Source organism: Hydra viridissima, unplaced genomic scaffold (assembly GCF_058129835.1).
Source record: "Hydra viridissima isolate aposymbiotic clone 2 unplaced genomic scaffold, HvirCarnegie_v1 scaffold_2, whole genome shotgun sequence".
Lineage (NCBI taxonomy): Eukaryota > Metazoa > Cnidaria > Hydrozoa > Anthoathecata > Hydridae > Hydra > Hydra viridissima.
Genome location: NW_028324301.1, coordinates 23,841,794 through 23,862,500, shown reverse-complemented (window position 1 = coordinate 23,862,500; position 20,707 = coordinate 23,841,794). Strand labels below are relative to the sequence as shown.

Genomic DNA, 20,707 nt, shown 5'->3' with positions numbered 1-20,707 from the left:
CAAAACATTAATATTGGTATTTTTCAAAATTTTATCAAAAATAGCCTTTTTTTTACCCTGGTACCACCTTAAAGGACGCGACGGGATAGATGATTTGAATTTTTTTAACTGCACTAATGCTGAAATTTGTTGAGGTAGACTAGAACAATTGGTTGACACAACAGTTAATGAGATTTATTAGCTTATTAACCTGCTGCTACTAGCTGAAATATTTCTATAAACCAGAGCGTAAAAGAGCTTTGGAGCACACAGATAGCATCGGTATTTTTTCTGCATCAACGCAACGAGATCAATTTATTGATTTGCAACGATATATTTGATTTGATAAGAGAAAAGCTAGAAAAGAAAAGGATTTTTGACGACAAATTTGAATCTTCTTCAAAATTTAATGGAAATCTTTAGTGCAATAAATGTAAATGTAGAAGCAACTACAACTCAAGTCCATATCTTACCGTTGATGAGCAGCTGATTACATTTAGGGGACGTTGTTCTTTTAAAATGTTTACACTGAGAAAGCCAGGAACATACGGAATGAAAGTAGGGGTTTTATGTGATTCTGCATCCTCTTACTGATGAAACGGGCAACCTTACATTGGTCTAGTAAATGGAGCGTGGGACGTTGAACAGGGTACAAGAGTGGTTCTCAAACTAACTGATCAGTTAAATGAAAGTGACAGACACATAACAGCAAACAGACTTTTCAATAATATTTATCTTATCCGTGCTTTGTCTGGACGAAAAATGACTTACACTGGCACCTTAAAAAAAATAAAGGATAAATTCCTCAAAGTTTATTGTCAGCCTCACAGCGACTTGTGAAATCTAGTATTTTTGGTTTTCAAAACAATTCTACTATTACTTCTTATGTCGAGGTTTCATATTATTAATAACCTTTCATAACAATAATGAAATTGTTATTAATCAAAATCAAAAACCACGCATCATTCTGGATTGCAACAAAAATAAAGAGTGTGTTGACACATTAGAGGACGTTGTCAGATGCTATTCGAGTCGTCGAAATAGCAATCGATGACCAATTACACATAGGGTTTCCCATAGAAGTGAATTTTTAAAAAAATGAGCTAAAATTTTTGCTTCCAAAAATAGTTGCAAATAACAATCTTCTACACCTAAAGCAACCAGCTCAATTAATAATAGGACAGCATTAAAAGATGTTACATGTATCCTCCTGTAAATGACACAAAGACCCGCCTGCAATGTGTGTTACGCAATCATTCAGTTTGCAAGACTCATGGCAAAATTATATACAACAGTTGTCTTGTTAAGGAGAAAAATCTTTTAATGTTTCTTTTTTTTTTTTTTTTTAAGTTTTTATGAATTTTTTTTAAAAAAAAGCTCATTGAAAAACGATTGTTGATGTTAGCTAAACAATTAACTTTTATATAAATACAAAGATCTTTGCAAAAAGTTAGTTTTTGATTTGGGGTAGTTTAATACCACAGCCGTCTTTAGCACAACTTTTTTCCCCGTCCTTTAAGAGTTAATTGAGGTAATTGAACATTCTAGCTCTTGTTTTGATTATCTGAAAAATCAACTTCATGAACTAATTAGAATTATGATTCTTCAATGATTTACACTTTTCAATCTATAAACATACATTAAAGCGTATTTTTTGCATAACTTAGCCACCAATGTATCTTTATATTAAAGAAAAGACTTTAACATTTTTGCGAATGTAACAGTCAAACATTAGAAATAAGTGAGTTAATAAGATAAAACAAATACAATGTTAAAATTCCGACAAGTAATTGATTCAAAACTCTATTTCAGTTAATGTGATGAAGTATGGTAAGGAAATCCACTTCAATTTGTTTTGCTTTATTATGCTACAAATTTTTATAATGCCTTAACTTTATTCAGGATTGAGTTGCTGTAGTTGACCAGACATATCGCGAGGTTAGAATTATTTTGTTCTATCTCCAAGTTAAAACGTTGGGAGAAAGTTTTTAATTTTTTCTAAAAGTAAAAATTGTTTAAAGTTTTAGCTTTTAGTTTTAAAGAAATAATAACTTATGCTTTAAATAATTTATGTTTAAGCAAATTATTTAGAAAAATATAGAACAAAATAATTCTAACCTCGCGATATAACATGAATTCTACACTTATCTTTTCCCTACAAGAGGGAATCACTCGACGAAATTTTTAACGGAAATTTTATATGCTAGAAATTTCAGTTCAAAATTACGAGAACCTTCAATTAATTTCTATTTAATTAAGAAAAAATTTATTGACTGACAATTGAAGGGCTGCCGGCAAAAAGTTCATAAATCACCTTTTTTTCATTCTGAGATATAAGCATTTTAACGCACGCTTTCAGCTTAGAAACCCAGACCTTTGATACTGAAAGTATCATTTTAATGGGACTTACGATCTTCTCATGAAAATAATAGTTGGATATGATAGATTATAAGTCCCTTTACAAACTGAAAGAGTTATCTCATTTTTTCCAAAAATGGACTTGTGAACTTTTTGCTCGCAGCCCTTCAATTCTAGATGTTATTGAAAAACAAAAAGCATTTGGTAATAATGCACTATTAAAGAGTATTTATTATACATATGCGCTGCCCAGAAAATGTTTCCGGTTACTCGGCAATAATGAAAAAATATATAAAAAGCAAATAAACTTATTACAATCAACCGAATTTTACAAAAAATTACAAGCTAATCAGTATTTTTTAAAACCTCCGATAAAGATATTTAAGTCAATATAACAAAAATACGAACAAAAATTTATATTTTTTTTTTCGTCGAAAAATCCCCCCTTTGCTTTTCTGACGGCACGTACAAGTTTTAGCATACGTTTGATTAAGTTATCCAAAAAAACTGGAGAAATATCATTGCACACCCGTTGAGAAATATCATTACACACCCATTGTAAAATTGACTACAAATAGGTTGTTGATGTAGGACACTCTTTTCGTACTTCACGATCCAGTTGATTCCATAGAAACCTAATTGGGTTGAGGTCTGGTAATTGTGATAACTATGTAATAATTTTGAGTTCTCATTGTTGATTGTAGTAGTTTTGACAGTTTTTGAATGTATCTAGTAAAACGGCCATCATTTGCCAAAGCGACAGTTGAAAAACATGTTTCTAGTGATAAATTAGATTTCTTTGACACTTTGTAATACTTTCTAATTTTTTTGATATCAAAGTATACTTTTATAAATTAGAAATTAAAAAATAACATCAAATTTAATTCATCTATAAAAAATACTTACTAAACTAATTTATTAATTAAATTTATTATATTATTGATCAATTATGTTCAAACATATTCATAATACATAAATAAAGAAATCATATATTTTGCATTATTAATTTAAGAAACACATTAATACTTTTTTCCCGGCATCAGTAGCAGACATCAACCTTCTAAATAATGTTGCAGAGGTTCATGCTCAATTTGTGGTCTGTTTACTAAATTGAACCTTCGTCGAATGATTCCTTTTGTAGGGCCGAAATGAGTGCAGCCTTGATATGATAACTATCCATGGTCAACTACAGCAACTCAATGCTGGTCAAAGTTTAAGTCTTCATTAGCTTCGATTAGTTCATCAAGTAACTCTACCATGTTTTTATGATTGTAGCGCATCGAGAAGGGGCTAATACCCAGGATCCACTTTTTAACTTTAACTTATCAGTGACGTAGTTCAAAGTTGTCGCTTGATAGGGGCCATTAGAGCAAGAGGTCCGATAATCCGAGGTTAAGGCCACCTAACCTTCTCCAGTTCCGCATCCGCAGGAATTTACCAAAGCGACCTTTCATGGCTTGGTACAGCAAGGAAAGCTTTTGTCTAAAAGCTTTTGAAACTAAAAAAGTTGTCAACAGTGACGATTCCTGATTGTTATCATTTATTATTTTTTTGTCTGTAACGATTACTGAGATCTTAGACAAAAATTGTTTGCCTTTTAAAAGAGTTTTTGTTGGCCACTCATTGTTTGATGTTTCCAAGTGATTGGAACGAAAAGTTTATCTTATGATTACAAATTGCGCATTCTCAAAAAAACCTCATAAAAGAATGTCAAAAAAATTTTTCAGATCGATCAGAACTTTAAGATCAACGTTCCCAGACTATCTATCAAGGTATCCTTGATAGATAGTCTGGGAACGCACTAAATTCACTTGCTTTAACGAATGCAGAATCCAACCTATAAAAGATTTTCCAGATATGTTTCGGATGAATGCACTGTAATACGAAATAAGCAAATGAAAAATTCAGTTGCAGCAGATGCGAGTATGGCGTTGGCAAAGGATAACTGTTTTTAACGCTAATAAATGAAATACTTAGTTCGATGCACTTGGAACGAAAATATCTTTTAAAATTTCTTAATCAAAAAATGACAATCAAACGAGCAACTTGGCTTCAAAGTTTGCAATTCGAAGGAGTTTATGCACATTACATAAGCGAAAGGTCCAAAATAGCGGTTAGTATGATGTTTGCAAAAGTGAAATACAATTCATCTTCGAGGAATTTTCCTTCAAGCTTTTAACAAACTCGCAGCTAATACTCATTTTCACTGGTTATCTGTTCGATGTGGAATCTTTTTCTTTTTCTAGAGCAAAATAATAATTTTCTTTATAAACGTTTGTACAATTTATGGTTGGAGTCAGAATTTCCTAGTCAAAACCTTTTTTAGGTATTTTTTCACTCCGAGGGAGAGTTGAAAAATGCGACTATGAAATTTTGACGCCCTAGGTGGCCACCTATAATGCCTTTTGGTAAAAACGGCCCTGGTTAGCAGTGATGTTTTGATAAATTTCTTATGTTTTAAAATGGCTAAATGTAAATTTTTTTTAATTGAAAAAATTTTTTAATAAAATATTAATTCTCATTCTTCTTGACTCCTGCTTTGAGGACATTTTCAAATAAGTTTGATAAAAATATAAAAACATAGCAAACCTCCTTTTTTAGAAGATTAAATTTGCGAATGTACTTTTGCTAAAATTTTGTGCACGCAATTTACCCTATCGTGAAAATCTAACCTTTTAAGACAAAAAAATATATAAGTATAGTTTTCGTCTTGAAGGCTTTTATCATGGATTATTTCTTTAAATATCTGCACAACTTTTACCCAAAATATTAAACTTAAATTTTGTATTTAAACAAGTTGCAACCCCCGGCTTAAAAACAATTCAAAAGTTGGGTATGTTTTTTTTCGTAAGTTTATCGTTGCGGTTGTTTGCTAATAATACCGACTTAACGAAATCAAAACGCCAACTGCAACTGCAACGTCGATGCACAAAATATTGGTTATGCGCATGCGTGTGCATTGGGTAAATCCTTAGTCGCGTTTAAAGTTCTAGGCCGGACGTGAAAATTAAAGTTTTGGCGTTGTGTTGAAAACGCAAAGTAATTTTAAAAACGTTAACATTTATCATAGTTTTCACATGTTTTCATACCGTGACGTTTTCATAGTAATTTTCGTAACGATTTGTTACTAAAAACGGCACGACGACGACTTATAAATACATAACTTTTACGTTATCGTCGCAGTTGGCGTTCGATTTCGTAAAGTCGGTAATGCACAATGTAACCCGGTGCTAGAAACATCGCTATAATAAACGTTTTGTAAACATGAGATCAGTAATAAATATGGCGACGCGAATACTGTTCTTTTTATGTATTTTTTTTTACCTGCACCATATTGTCGATGGATTTGATTGCTCGCTAAAAGATAAAAAGCTGCAGGTTCATATCGTTCCACATACACATGATGATGTTGGATGGCTTAAAACAGTCGATGAGTATTATTATGGAGCAAATCGCACTATACAAGCTGGAGCAGTACAGTATATTTTGGATACAGCCGTTTTTTCCCTTCAACAAAATCCCAATAGAACATTCATATATGTGGAAATGGCTTTTTTTGAAAGATGGTGGAACGAACAAACTGCAGAAGTTAAGGCATCAGTAAAAACTTTAGTTCAAAATAAGCAATTAGAGTTCATTAACGGAGGATGGTGTATGAATGATGAAGGTTTGTTTTTTATTTTTGCTCTAATTATGTGTATTAGATTTTTAATGCATAAAATTAAGTTGTTTTTTTCTTTTTTTTTGAATTCAATTATTACCACATTAAAATCTTGAGTTGTTATGTATCATTTTTTTCTGCCTCAATCATTGATGACATAAATGTGTAAAAAAGAAAAGCAAAATTGTTTTTGTATAATCTTAATTGTAAGAAATGTTCAATAGAGCTAAAACAGCTTATTATGTTGCTACTGCACCCATCTTTTTTTTTCTTTTTTTTTTTTTGCAGATTAAGAAAGTTTTTATGTGTAAAGTGAAAGAAAATGGTATCTAATTTTTTACCAATGCACCTTGCGTTGGTAAAAAATTTAATTAGGTACCATTTTAAGTTAATTCTAAGTTAAAAAGTTCTAAAAGTTAATTAAAGACTATTTTAAGCTAATTCTAAATGAAAAAATTCTAATCCTAAGTAAAAAATTTAAAAAACTAATATATATATATATATATATATATATATATATATATATATATATATATATATATATATATATATATATATATATAAATGGCAAATATATATGTTTATATATTTGCCATTTTTTAAGTAATATCATGGTAACAGAATTAAAATGGTGGTTTTTATTATATAAGTGATTGTTTTAAATTATTTCATAATTTATTTAAATTTCTTTAAAGTTTATTCAGGCATAGCTCAAGACCAAAAAAGCATATGCTACAAGAACAAAAAAAACAAAACAAACTTTTAAATTTATTTATGTTAAATTGTTTTAGAATCATTTCACTTTGCATTTTTATATTCGAATTCACAAAGGATAAATTACTGTAATTTGGGTTCAAAAGTGAAAGAAGCAATGTTAACTAAACTGTTGTACCTATATATACTCTGAGCAGTAATCTGGAATCATTTCATTGTTAGTGGGTCTTATCATTGCTTTAAACTTAGATTTTGCTCAACATGACATAACTTCCACATGGCTTGTAACTCTTGTATGTGATTTTTCACTAAATTTCTTAAAATATTTCTTTATTGGGATTAGTGGTTTTATTTTTCTTTCTTTTTTTTTTAAGAATTTCCTTGCATTTTGAAAGCTCTAGTTTTTCTTTTCTTTTCTTTTTTTTTTTTATGTGTAAACCATGTGAATTTGCATAGAGTATTATTTTAAATTAAATAAAACTTTTTATTAAAAAAAATTTGTAAATATTAGTGTTTTAATAAGCATTTTTTTAATTTTTAACTTAGAAATAGAATAATTTGAATTAGTAAAAAATTAAAATGGATACCATTTTCTTTCATTTTACCTAACAACTTTTCATAATCTGCAATAATAAAATGGTGTGTGCGTACGTATAAAAGTGCAATAGCGCCCTTAAGTTTGTATTGATAAGGTTTACCAAATTTCTTTAAATTTTTTTAAATTGCTTTTATTTTTAGCTTCGCTAAAAGTTGCAGTAAACTTAGAATTATTATATAATTAAGTTTGTAATTTTAATGATAATGTAATTTTATTTACTTCCAAATTTTGAAATTTAATTCAAAAGAGCATTAAGTTCATGTATTGTAGTTTAATGTTAGTCTGATGTTTCTAGCAACCACTCATTATAATGCTATAATTGACCAAATGACCTATGGGCTGCATTTTATTGAAAAAAATTTTGGCAAAGAAGCCCGCCCAACAGTAGCTTGGCACATAGACCCATTTGGTCATTCTGCTGAACAAGCATCATTATTTTCATTAATGTCTTTTGATGGATTCTTTTTTGGGCGCATTGATCAAGCAGATAAAGTAAGTTATGTGGCATCCTATTATCTATAAATTGTAAATTTTAAAAATAAAAGTTTGTGTTTCTCACCAACTATTTGCTCAACTTTATATTACTCAGATAAGTCATAAAATAACAACTTGTTTTTGAAAAATGTATATCGTTAGACACTTTAGGAACAGATTTGAATTGTTCCTTAATATTAAAGAAAGGTCGGATTTATATTTAAAACTGTTTTTATCTCCAGTGTGCTGGAAAATTGATTTTAAAAATAACATGTGTAATATTTTCCTAGTTCTTGTGCCCATTTCTTACTTAAAAACTTGATAACCATAAGGGAAAAGATAGGGGCAATAAATTAAACATTTTAAATCAATTAAAGCATTTTTCCCCTCTAGATTTTTCTTAAATTACCTTTAGCTGGTATATTTAGCAGCTTTATTTTCTTTTTTTTGTTATTTCATCAGTCTTGGATTTAGCCTTTTTTTTTTTTTTAATTTAATCATTTACTTGCTGTTTATTCATTATTAAATGGTGTATATTGTCATAAATTTTGATTTAAAAATTAGATAATGCAGATGCAAATTGTAAAGTTTGCTCAAAATTTTATGAGTTTTAAAGCATTTAAACTAACATCTTTTTAAGCCACTATCTTTTTAAACTACCATGGAAATTATCACAGAAAATTTAGTAAAGATAGTAGATGGTAGATTTGTTTTGATAAAATTCTTTTAAAAGCTTGAGATAGGTACAATCAAAGTCATTAATACACTTCTTGCAGTCTTGTTGAAAATTCTTAGCTTTTTGTCTTAACAAAAGCTTTTTGTCTTAACAAAAGCATTTTCCATGTTTTAATTCCAGTGCACAGGTTGAAGGCTTAAATCAAATTTTTAGTTAAGTTGGTGATAAGAATGAACCAACTTTACCTGGTTTTTAATTAAAGTGAAATCCAAAATTTTAAAATGAAATGCTCATTTTTACAAATTTCATAAACAAAAAATTAAATTATTTTTTGTTTTATTCAGTATTTTTTAGTATCTTTACAAAAAAAAGTTTTTTTGAAATGGGTGTTGCATATACAGTATTATGCAGTTTTATTTAAAATTCATCTATATATTACTTCATGCAGTTTTTAAAGTAAATACAAGTCATAAGTGCTAATTCTGAAAAATGAATGGTACTATAAAAATAAGCAGAAAATATGTTAACTAAGTATGTAAATAATAGTCATTAAATAACTTTAAATCAAAGATTTTTTTTTCTTCATGTTTTCACTAGACAAATCTGTGACTTACATTTTAAGTTATTTTTTAGGACAAGCGAAAGAAGGAACAGCGTATGGAAATGATTTGGCGAGGAAGTCGGAACTATGAGAGTGCTTCTCAAATTTTTGCTGGTGTATTATACAATGGTTATGACCCTCCCCCAGGTTTTTGCTATGATGAGTTCTGTGCTGATCCACCGATTCAAGATAATCCCAATCTCTTTGATATGAATGTAAAAGAGCGCGTTGACAAGTTTGTTGAAGAGACTTGTGAACAGGCAAAAAGCTATCAAACCAACCATATTATGCTAACAATGGGTTCTGATTTTCAATTTGAAAATGCTCATAGATGGTTCAAAAATTTGGATAAGTTGATTCATTATGTCAATCAGGTCAGATCCTTAAACAAAAGTAAAATTATTTCAGCATTGATTAAGATTTTTGTATCTTGAAGAAAAATTCTCAAACTATAGATTTATTACTCTACTTTCTTTTAGGATGGTCGAGTGAACACATTTTACTCCACACCTTCACGCTATTTAAAAGCATTGCATGAGTCTAATAAAGAATGGGAAGTTAAGAAGGACGATTTTTTTCCATATGCACACTGCCCACATTGTTATTGGACAGGTTATTTCACAAGCAGACCTGCATTCAAAGGCTATGAGCGAGAAACAAATGCTATTCTTCAAGTAGGTTTTACAAGTTAATTGTGATTCTTAAACATCTTTTTTATTAAACCATTATAACATACACTTTTAATATTTGTAACCTTTATTTGAAATTGTATTATTATTATCTTAATTTTTTTTTTTTTTTTTTACTATATACATTGCATATAAAAAGCAGTTCAATTATTGATACTTAACTTACAACCCTGTTTTCAACATCGAGTTTCTTTTTGACTGTATTATGTTCTTTTTAAGGCTTGCAAACAAATTGAATCTTTATTTCCTTCGGGTAAAAACTATCCGAGCTCTGACATATTGCGTCGTGAAATGGCTGTGAGCCAGCATCATGATGCTGTCAGTGGAACTGAGAAGCAACATGTGCAAAATGATTATGCAAAACGTCTTTCAATAGGCAGAGCTGAATGTTTAGTAAGAAATTTTTTATTTCCAATGAACTGTTTTATTTCTATCATTTTCTAAACATTAATATTCAACATGCAAACATTCATACTCACAACTGATGTGTATTTAATACTGGTATCCTTTTCTTCATAGAATCTCATTCATTCTGCCATAAAGGTCAAATACGAAAAAAAAAGTTCATATGTCAGTTCATTGAAGTTTAAATATTGTAATTATTTAAACATTAGTGTGTGTGAAACAACAGAAACGGAAAGCTCAATCATTGTGAATGTGTTCAACCCAATAGCTAGAGAAATTACTACTTATCTTCGAGTTCCTGTTAGGGTGAACAAGTTTGTGGTGCTGGGTCCAAAAGGACAACCTATTAAGTCACAGATAATTCCTTTATCTCGTGAAACTGCAATATTGCGTAAACCTAATGAAGGGTTTGCAGCCTATGATTTAGTTTTTGAAGTTTCTGCACCCGGCCTTGGGTTTGCTACATATTTTATTAACAAAACAATGGATAAAAATAGACCTGAATTTCTATCAAAGGACTCTTATATATCTTCCTTAAAGATTGAGAATGATTTTATTGAAAATGATAAGCTACGCTTAGAATTTTCACAAGAAACTGGACGTCTCGTTAAGATGATTCGCAAAGATCGACCACTTTCTGTGAATGTCAATCAGCAATTCTTTTGGTACAAAGGGAGCATCGGTGATAATGAAAGTGTACAAACATCAGGTGCTTATATATTCCGCCCAAATAAATCTGAACCATATGAAGTATGTAGTTTTAACCGAGCAAAAGTTCAGGTAGTCAAAGGTCCTCTTGTGCAGGAGATACGGCAAACATTTGGCTCCTTCGTAAGTCAGGTAATTCGTTTGTATAGTGGTGTTAACTACGCTGAGTTTGAGCATACTGTTGGTCCCATTCCTGTAAGTGATAAAGTTGGTAAAGAAATCATCACCCGCTTCGATACTGATATCCAATCTGGTGGCGTGTTTTACACCGATGCTAATGGTAGGGAAGTAAAGGAAAGGAAAAGAGATTTTAGGGAAACATGGAAACTTAATATCACAGAGCCGGTTTCCGAAAACTATTACCCCGTAAATAGTCGCATATACATCAAGGATGAGAGAGCACAATTTTCAGTAATGACTGATCGATCTCAAGGTGGAACAAGTATGAAAGATGGTCAAATTGAATTGATGGTTCACCGGCGATTGCTTGTCGATGATTTTCTAGGCGTTGGCGAGCCTTTGAATGAGCCTGGTATCACAGGAAGAGGGTTAGTTACAAGAGGTAAACATCGCATTTTGTTGACAACACCGGAAGAAGCTGGATCCTTCCAAAGAGAACAAGGAGAGCTGATGATGTTGCAGCCTATTGTAAGGTAAGTAAATGAAAGTTCCTCGTGTTTAGAAGTTTTTAATTTAAAAGAGTTTTTATTTACGTGTTTGCTTTTTAAGCTTTTCGGCAAATCTATACTCAAAAGAGAAATGGTTTGAGTTATTTGTGCCTGTTTACACGAGTCTTTCTCGACCTCTTCCTCCAAATGTTCACCTTCTCACGCTGGAGACAATAAATGAAACAGCGCTTATTATTCGATTGGAACACTTTTATGAAATCGGCGAAAGTGAAGAACTTTCGAAACCCGTGGTAGTTGAATTGGATAATTTATTTTTGGAGTTTCAAATCATCTCTCTCACAGAGACTAATCTTTCGGCAAATCAGTTGTGGGCAGATAAAAAAATGTGGAATTGGAACACACTCGAAAAGACTAAGCCAGTTGAGCAAAACTTCTCGAAGATCCGTCAAATGTCCGTCAAGCTAAATCCTATGGAGATAAAAACATTTATTGCGCAAGTCAAGCATTTATAAAGTGCTTTGACTCGTTCAGTTCGTCATTAAGTTCAGTCTCAACTTATTTGATGTCTTATTTAAAACGATCTTTCCCCAATTTAATGCTAATTTCAGGTATTTAAAATATCTGATTTTTTTTTTTATCTCTAATCTTATTATTCGTATGAAGCACCAATAAATTTTTTGGTAATGTTTATTGTAAAGTTTGTAAACCAATATTTTTTGAAATGTTTTTTTTACTTCGTCATATTTTAAGTAATATATATCTTAATTTAATCTTTTTTTTTTATTCTCATTAATCCCATGCAGTGTAACTTTGTATCAAAACGTTCAAATTTACAAAATTATACAATTTACTGTCTTTTTTTTTTATTTTTATTTGTTAGTAACGCGAGAAAAGATTTCAGTTTTTTGCTTTCATATGCCCCTTAGAGTCTGCTTCTTCCAAAAAATCAATATTAACCTTTAGATTGATCACAATTTATAATTTCTATTGTGAAGGCAACCGTTTCTTTTTTTGTGAAAAATGTTTTTTTTTACTCAACAGATCTGAAAGACTTGTTGAGTAAAAAAAAAGATGGTCATAATCTTAAAATAGTTAAGAGAGAGGATTGTTTTGATCTTAAGATAATTGAAAGAGAAGTTTATTTAAACCTTAAGTTCTCAAAGACACCCGTCATGATTTTTAGATTACTTATTCCTGATATTTGTGTAAGGTGAGTGGTGTTTAGTTTAAAACCAGTTTTTAATTATGTTCTTAACAGTCGTGTATTTGCAATCCTGATTTTATATTAGTATGGCAAAAATAAAAAGGAACTTTATTTGTGTTATATTGATTTTATTACACTACTTACATATTAAATGTTGCTTTAATCTTGTTAGTATTCAAAAAATACTAAAAGATATATAAAACGAAGATTAAAGGCGTTTTTTTTATACAAGTTGTTACAAATATTTTACACTAAGCAAATGAACTTTTGCATAAAAGTTTAAAGATTTATTTTTTTTGAGCTTTTATACTTTTTGCTTGTTTTTGGTTGTGATACCTATTCGTCATTTATTTATATGTCAGGTTAAATCAACCTCAATGTGTATGTCTTTTCCCGATCGCTGTTTTTATCTTTTTTCATTCCGCTTTCATTTTCTCATCATTTATTTACATGACAGGTTGATGAATCTTCCAGATGTACTAATAGAAACCCATAACTTAAAAGAACAAATAAAACGTTCTGAGATTTAAGATGAAAAGATGCTTACATATGTTATCTTTTTTTTTGTATTATTCAATCTTGAAAAATGATTTCAAAATAAGCTAAAACTGTCTAATTACAATCACAATAAAAATGAAAAAACCAGTTATGCACAAAGACGTTTTAAAGTCAAAATTGTTTTTGCAAAAATTTCTAAAATGATAAATACTGGATTTTCAAAACTTGAGCAGCATTTTGAAATATTTTTTAAAATGCTGCGTATGTCTAGTTTGTAATGATTTAATCGCTGCAACCAACATCGATTGCCAACTTTGCACGGTGCAAAGGAACATACTCTAAGACCTTGCAACACATCCCCAGAAATTTTTTTTCTTTATTATCATCAAAAAATCATTTTCTCATTCAAAAAATGTAATAGACAACTTTTTTTAGTGGGGGCTTAGGGAGAAATCACATACGTTAAGATTTATAACCACGCTAAGCTTAAAAATACCTCCAATTACCCCCTGAAATTACTTTAAATTGTTTAATTTTTTTAACGAAAAATTTTTTTTGATCTAATTTGAAATCTGTCGATGAATTTTGATCTAGTTTAATACAAAACAAATAAAAAATTGAAAAGGGTATTCAGGAACCATACCATAGGGGAGAGCTATTAGGGGTCGAGCAGGGTTTGCTACAATCAGTTATTACCGTAAAAAAAAATTTCTGGTCTTTATGGAAAAATTATGATTGATATTTTACATTTCGAAATCACACAAAGCATTTGTTAATAGGAGGTTTAACATTTTACTTTTACTACATTCTACATTCCTGCAAATAGAAAACTACTTTAAAAGTGCTTGTAGTTGTAAGCAGCAACAGCGTTTTTTAGCCCCTCTATATAGTTTGGGCTGTGTTCTCCAACTTCACTCATTCCCCAAAACTGATTTAAATCTTGATCAATGGATTCGAGAGCTTGTTCATCCAATAACCTAAGCCTATAGAATATAAAAAGTGCGAAAGAAATGCAAGTTTATTTATTAATATTCGTCTTAATTTATGCAAATTTTTTTTGATTCAACTGTTGAAATAGAGTATTTAATTAGTAATATTATAAATTGTTTTTTTATCAAACTTAAAAGTTTTTAATCATACCGAAGACTCCATCTTTCATATCGATGAATTCAATAATATGTTGCTCAGCAATGAGTTCCTTCAAATGAATTAAAGCCCTTAGATTTCCATAGCTCGTAGATAACTCCTCTAAACCTTTGACATGGAGCTTAATGATTTTCCAAAACAACCACGCAATATTTTTTCAAAATCTCTAAGTACCTTAATGTATTTGGCAGCGGAAACTTAAAGACTAGACTCCTGAAAAAAACAGTTTAAAGCTGTCTATGTTTTTAAGCAATTTATTGCAAGCATTGCCTTCCAAACGATGCTGTCCTTGGTAGGACACTCTGCAGATGTTTATCTGAGACAGATATTGGTTAACAAAATGTAACCCAGACTTCTTGTTTTCAAATAAGTTTTTTTAAATATCTTTTAAAATTTTGTCTTCAGCACTTAGCAGTATATGTAGATTCTAACATTTTTTTGTTTTTGTCGCCTGTTAATAAAGGGGAATTAACAACATTTGTGTACATTTTTGCTTTTTTTAAATTTGCACCATCAGCCACCCAATGGTTGTACAATCTACACCAAGATTCTAAAGTATAATTAGCAGCTTTTTGAAAGTCAGGAGATGATGTCATGCAATACGGACAAGCGTGCTATTTGATGTTGCTGTTTATTTTCCAACCATTTGAAGCAAAACCTTTATATTTTCAGATACTTTGTAATCTAAGGATAAAATGTTCAACTTATTCAAAATTAACCGTAAATTATGGTATTTTTCGTTCAATGAAGGGAAAATGGCCAATATAATACTTTTGCTGGCACTTGAATCTTTTAAAATCTTTTTACGCATATCCGTCACACTTGCTCAGTTTCTCTGGAATTTTATTATTTTTTAACTCTGGTTTTAGGTTTATTGACAGAGTAACGTTAAGAAATCCCTGCCCTCCATCTACACCTAATATGATGTCAACATCATTTGTTCCTTGACTTCTGTGATGAAGTACCATTGCTACAAGCACTTCAATGTGATTACAATACACAATAGGAGTATCTTTTTCTTCTAACTATACATCCATGAAAAATCCAAATGAATGATACAGATTGCAATCTAGTAATCAGAAAAAAATTTTTTTGTTGATAGTTCACTTACCTTATAAACTCCCACTGCTATTAGAATTAAAGGAAACTTTGCTTTCATTTAATTCTAATAGCTATGGGAGTTTATCATCATTGAATAGTTTTCCAATCATTTTGTTGTTCTCAATCAGTTTAATATTGAAACCAGATTTCACACTTTTCCCTCCTGCTTTACTTCTCAGAAATTGTGCAACTTAAAACATGTTGCGATTTCTTAGAAATCATAATGAAGTTATCACAAAAATTGGCTTTAAACTCATAACAAAATTTTTAAGCAACGAAAAACTTACCTGGCATGTTGTTTTAATTGAATTTTGTTCAATTTATCTAAAGAAAAGAAAGGTTCCTTAACCTCAGTCTTTCCGACAGGGACAGCGAGTTGCTTTGGACCAAAAGTTTTTCAAAGCTTAGGTGCTCCCTGAGCCATTTGTGCTTAAATCAACATGTTCTTTTGCATGTTTTGGCATTTTAAATGAATGCTTCAAATAAAAACTTCTGATACGGATTGATAACATTAGCATGATATATCGGCCATATCAATGAAAATGTCAATATAATGGCCGCAAACATGCTTTCAGTTCGTATGTCAACGCGTGTGAAGAGTTATTATGCAACTGTTGACAATTAGCAACCGCTAGCTTTTACTAATTGTTGATAATTAAAGGTTGCTTTGCTTCGTTTTAATCTCAATAAAAAAGTAAAGAAAAAGTAATGAAAATTTGTGAATTTGTGAATTTAAATGTTAAACAAACTTTTTTAAATACTTAATAAGAAAAAATTGATAAATCACAAGCATCTCTGAAAATCAAAATACAGGGGCAGGGGCATGGGCATGATTTTGTGGTGTTCGAAACGATCCCCTTAATCCCTCCTAGGGTATGGTTCCTAAAAGCACTTTTCAATTTTTTATTTGTTTTATATTATACTGAATCAAAATTCATCGATAGATTTCAAACTACATCAAAAAAAATTTTCGTTTAAAAATGAAAACCATTTAAAGTAATTTCAGGGGGTAAATGGAGGTAATTTTAAGATTAGCATGGTTCATATGAAAAAAATAGAAACTAATAAAAATAGTACAGTGTAGAAAAATCTTAGAAATGTAGAAAAGGACAGGTGCAAGTTGTTGGTTTTGGAAAAATGGTGGAAGTAAAAAAATGGTGGAAGTAAAAAAATGCTGGAAGTAGTAAAAAAAGTTTGATACTGACTGTAAAACAATCAAAACTTTAAATAAAAAAAAAATAAAAATAATACATATTAAACAAAATAAATAAAAGAATAAAAAAAAGGCAAAAGGTTTGCTTTATTATTTTTGAAAAAGCTGGGCTGGGAGGGTGATATTTGTATGCACCTCAGGTCTGACAAATCTTTTGAAGTGGATTAGTTATCAGGCAACACTGTGAGCCCCCCCCTCCACCTGAGAGGGTTTCAAACAGAGATAACAAGTGCTCAGTCAAGTTAATTGAGCGATATAAATTTTGGTTTCGAAAAAAATATATTTATCAACTGATAGAAAATTGCTACTTTATTTCAAAAACATTCTTTTTTTCAGCCATAATAAAGAATTAAGAATATTATTAACAAATTATTTTCCCAGGATATTTACAATGATTTGATTTGTATACTTTTAATTATTTACCAAGTTGTTGGTTCCGTAAACTTATCTTAGTAGACGATAAAATAAAAAGGGAAAAATTTTGTGATAAAAATGGAAGTTTAAGAGAAAGATTTATAAAAACTGGCTTGTGAGTTCTTGTAAGTTTTTTTAAGTAATACACGAAGCAAAACACAAATACAGGAGTTTTTTTCTTTTTGGTGTTGTCAAGTGAAAAAGTCAAGTGAAGTGAAAGCATGAGCGTAAAAGTATACCAAAAGAAAAAAAAAATTAAAAAGATTCTTTAAGGGAAGAGTATAATTTTATTCAACTATTTTTGTTTACAACGGATTTTAATACGCATTTAATACACATTCAACAGATCAAACCAATAAAAGCTGAATGGTTTAAGTAAGATCTTAAAGACACGAAATGTTTCATTTAATTAAAATTGGATATTTTGAAAGAAAAACTGTATTTTGAACACTTTTAGCTTGTTTTGTGATTGTATTTTCTCAAAATCCAGCAATTCTTAAGATCATGCGACGAATTTTTTAATGGTTATTTAAAAGTGAAAGTTCAAACCAAATTACTCGCTCAAACTTTTCTAAGAACTGTGAGGGCGGTGGATTTTATTTATTTATTTTCTTTACTTATTTATTTATTTGATTTAATATTAATATTTGGTGGAAAGGGGTAAGGGGAAGGTTTGGGTTGGTGCTGTTTGGCTTAGGTATATGGAGGTTGAGGACAAGGTTGTACTTGGTTAGGAAAGGGCTAGTACTTGGTTGGGAAGTACTTGGTTAGGAAAGGGCTAGGTTTGGGTTGTAGAAAGGTATATGGAGGTTGGGAACAAGGTTGAGGGTGTGTGGGGGTTTTATTAAATTTTTTCTATGTTCGGTCCCTCAGGTGATATATTAGGTGAGCAGTTAGGGCATCAAACTTTTAAATAACAGTATTTAACGCATATAGTAATAACAACAATAATATTAATAATCGAAATGCAAACAAAAATATTTACTACTGGTTCTTCTTCTCTTACTTATTTTTCTTAATAAATATTCTCAAATATTCTCATCAATATATATATTCTCTTAATATTAACTCATGCAAGTATCAATAAAGATAATAACGCTTATTCAAAGTTACTGAAATTTCTTTTCTTACTAATTCTTCTCATAAAATCTCTCTTCATAAAATCTTCATAATTACTTCTCATAAAATTCTCTTTAATTCTCTTTTTAAATCTCTTAAAAATCTTCTTTTAAATCTCTTTAAAACTCTTTTCTCACAAAATCTTCTTTTAAATCTCTTTAAAATTCTTTTCTCATAAAATCTTCTTTTAAATCTCTTTTCTCTTCTTATCTCTTACTTTTCCCCTCTTTTTCCTCTTCTTCTTTTTCTTTTTGAGCTTTTTATAGTTTTCAGTTGTTTACGGTTTTGTTACTTATTCATCATTTATTTATATGACAGGCTGAATAAGTCTCCGTGCATACATTTTTTCTTGGTTGTTGTTGTTTTTTTACTTTTCTTTTCGGTATATCGTTTTTTATCGTCTTTTCTTGGTTGTTGTTACTTTTTACTTTTCTTTTCGCTTTATCATCTTATTCATATGACAAATTCAATAAGTCTCTGTGCATACATCTTTTCTTGGTTGTTGTTGTTTTTACTTTTCTTTTTGCTGTATCGTTTATTTATATGACAAATTCAATAAGTCTCCGTGCGTAATTTTTTTGTTGGTTGACTCGCTCTTTTCTTCGTTCGAATGTTACATGCTTGAGTCGGGTAAAACTTAATGATAATGTTTACAATTTATCTTTTCCCCTCCTCACAGAACTATAAAGAAGATATACTTTGTTTTGTTTTTAATATTCATGCTCAATTATTACTTTTTTGTTTTACTTGTATTAAAACATTCGTGAAAATCACCTCATCGTTACTTGGAAACGTATTTGGAAATGCTTAAATGCGAAGTTCTACCACATCCGCCGTACTTTCCTGACGTTGTTCCATCTGATCACCATCTTTTCCGATCAATGGCGCATGGTCTGGCTGACCAGCATTTCGGTTCTTACAATGAATTTAAAATTTGGGTTGATTTGTGGATTGCCTAACATTCCTGATGCCCAACATTCCTGATAGGTTCTGAGACATCCCTAGCAGGTTTTGTTGAGATGTAACAGTCAATTCTTTTATAAAAAATCTTGTCAACTGTGAAGTATTTCTCAACAGAAAAAAGAAGAACTGACCTGGATTTTTCAGAAAACTCAGGATTTTCTTGCATCTGTTGTGCCTGAGAGTCTTCAACCTCTCTGTCTAGAGTTGATTTCTTGTTCTGGTCTTTCACTTAGCCTTCAGGTCAATTTTGACACCATTTCTGATAGTGTCTTTAGAATCCTTGAGCTCCTTGGTCATCTTTCTGATTGACTTCACTGGGTTGTAGACGATCTTGTTTCTAACTTTTCGAATCAGCCCTGGAGTTCTCATTTTACACTTTTGCTGTTTTCTAGGCTTCAGAGGTTGTCTATATGATTCATTATTACTTTTTATCTTGAAAAACAGTTGATTTTGAAATTTTTAGTATCCTGACAATGTCCACAGGTTGTTTTTGGGCTTCTAACATTGCCAATACAGCTTCTCTTTTTCCTTAAAAATTTATTTTTGTATGTTTATTTCATTTATTTCATCTATTATTTCATTTTTCAGTGAAATTTAAATTAAGTTACAAAATTTAAATGAAAAATTACATCAACAGACGTCTACAAATTTTGGCGGAAAATTTATAAAATGGTGCGCAGTAATTGTAGCCACCCAGTATTTTTCTTACATCAGAAAAGGATTAGAGAAAAATTCCTGAAATTCATAATAGAATAGTTATGTACCTGCATAATTTAGAAAAAAATTTATGACTGCATATTATTGTGAATTTAAAGTATATTTACATGGCTAAAACTTTTGAGCTAAAGAATAGTAGAAGCACAGGTACTGAATAATTTTCATATTTTTAGCTAACTTAAGAAATAGTTAGAAATAATCCCAACATCTTGACCTTCAACTTTAAGTATTTCCGATATTACTCTTTATCAAAAATTGGAGGTTTTTGGTTTTAACTTTATCAAATTTAATATTATGGATAATTATTGCAAATAAAGTTGTTTCAAAAGACAAATATGAGTTCCCTTAATTATAATAAAGTGACACCCAAAGAAGATAGTTTTACAATATGTTAGAGCAAATGGGGCACAATGAATCTATGCCTCGTTATTCCTCTACTGTACAAGGAAATTTAGCCTTCTTCAACACTCAAAACGTTGAAAACCACACGGGAAAAAACGGCGCGTTTTATAATCTTTTTAAGTTTATACCTCTGTCTAATATATGTTCATAATTAGTTTTTACTTTTCTAACTACTTTTCAAGTGAAAAAACGAAAATATACCTAAGAAATTTAGAGAAGAAAAAACCTGTCCAATGAAATCAGAGGTGCAGTACGTTGTTTATAAAGAAAATAAAAGTCTTTTTTGTAGATCTCTTCACCTACAATATAAAAAAAGAGAAACTACAACTGTGTAAAGAAGAAGAAATTGATCTTCTTAATCAAGTAAGTCAGCTAAAGCCTTTCTCAGCAGATTTGAAAAATGCTGGTTACTACAACCGTTACTTTTAAAATTGACAT

At 30.2% G+C, this 20,707-nt stretch overlaps 1 protein-coding gene across 1 annotated transcript; it reads left to right on the top strand.

The window, feature by feature from the left end:
* The first annotated feature begins 5,586 nt into the window (after positions 1–5,586).
* On the top strand, positions 5,587–12,338 carry LOC145192174 (lysosomal alpha-mannosidase-like). The gene is made up of 7 exons (XM_090078741.1): positions 5,587–6,004; positions 7,606–7,802; positions 9,094–9,435; positions 9,541–9,735; positions 9,970–10,143; positions 10,270–11,516; positions 11,593–12,338. Exons 1-7 carry the CDS (start codon positions 5,602–5,604, stop codon positions 12,002–12,004), a joined length of 2,970 nt encoding a protein of 989 aa, XP_089934867.1. The 5' UTR covers positions 5,587–5,601; the 3' UTR covers positions 12,005–12,338.
* Positions 12,339–20,707: the final 8,369 nt, after the last annotated feature.